The 1225-nt window shown below is 42.7% G+C and overlaps 1 gene segment (V, D, J or C); it reads left to right on the top strand.

The window, feature by feature from the left end:
• Positions 1-385: 385 nt before the first annotated feature.
• Positions 386-1003, top strand: LOC117878247. The segment is given in 2 exon segments: positions 386-513; positions 669-1003. Coding segments are annotated over 2 exon segments (387 nt in total).
• Positions 1004-1225: the final 222 nt, after the last annotated feature.

Here is a 1225-nt window from a genome sequence, read left to right as displayed (position 1 = left end):
AGAACTAGAGTCTACCCCCTGTATCGCTGCAGGCACTGTATGGATGTTGTGATATCTGGAACCACTCAATACAGCTGCACACACACACATACACACCCTCACCAAATGGACCAACAATATTCCCAGCTGGATTACACTACTGTTGATGTACTACAGAGTCACAGCATTTGTCCTAAATCAGACCCACCACTAGTGTCAATTCAAACTGGAAACTTAAGTGATGAAATGGAAAAGTCCAGTAGGTATCTTATCTCCTACTGTTTATCTAATAACAGCCCCTGGGAGGGGATGATCTAAGAAAATTAACATCTCTAGAGACAATTTACATAGCTCGTCCTCTTTGCATTTTCACACCCGAGTGCCATTTCCTCACTGCTCTGACCAGGGATTATAAATCTACCGGGTTGCATTTTAGATTTCACTGCAGGGCTCTCAGCTTCTAGTCACCCAGAAGAGTCAAGATGATGTCCCACAACCTGCTTTTCTTCATGACGATGTTTTTATGGATTCAGGGTAAGAAAGAATAAAAATATGATATTTGAAAATGGTTTGGGGTTTATCTGGAGTGACGCAGAATTCCTAGTATGTTTAATACCGAGTAAATTTAATCAAGTGAAACTTACTTTTAAAAATATTGTGACAGACACAGATTTTCTTTTTCTTTTTAGACTCCAGTGGAGATACTGTGATGACTCAGTCACCAGCGTCCCTATCAGTCAGTGCAGGAGAAAGTGTTAGTATCAGTTGCAAAGCCAGTTCGGGTATTACTAATGACATAGCCTGGTACCAACAGAAATCTGGAAAAGCTCCTAAACTCCTTATCTATGAAGCCTCTTCCCGTGATACGGGGGTTCCAACCCGGTTCAGCGGCAGTGGATCTGGCACTGATTTCACATTCACCATCAGCAGCGTAGAAGCTGAAGATGCTGGAGATTATTACTGCCAGCAGTATAACAGCTACCCTCTCACAGTGATACAGACCAATACAAAAACCTCCATCTGATGTGCAGGGTCTTTTGTGCTGGTCACTTGTTCTACACTCATTATGTGGAAGGCACATCTAGCTCTCCCAATTCAGCTCTGCACACTCATGAAGTAAAATAACTTCTCATCCTTTTCTTTTTTTTTTTCTTTTTTGTTTTTTGCAACCAGTGATGGGGTGGACTCCCTCTCCGGGATGCCACCTAATGTACTGGGGTTTCACTGTGCCTGCCTGCTCCACTAG

The sequence above is a fragment of the Trachemys scripta genome, chromosome 5, assembly GCF_013100865.1.
Source record: "Trachemys scripta elegans isolate TJP31775 chromosome 5, CAS_Tse_1.0, whole genome shotgun sequence".
Classification (NCBI taxonomy): domain Eukaryota; kingdom Metazoa; phylum Chordata; order Testudines; family Emydidae; genus Trachemys; species Trachemys scripta.
This window is presented reverse-complemented; position numbering and strand designations above follow the sequence as displayed.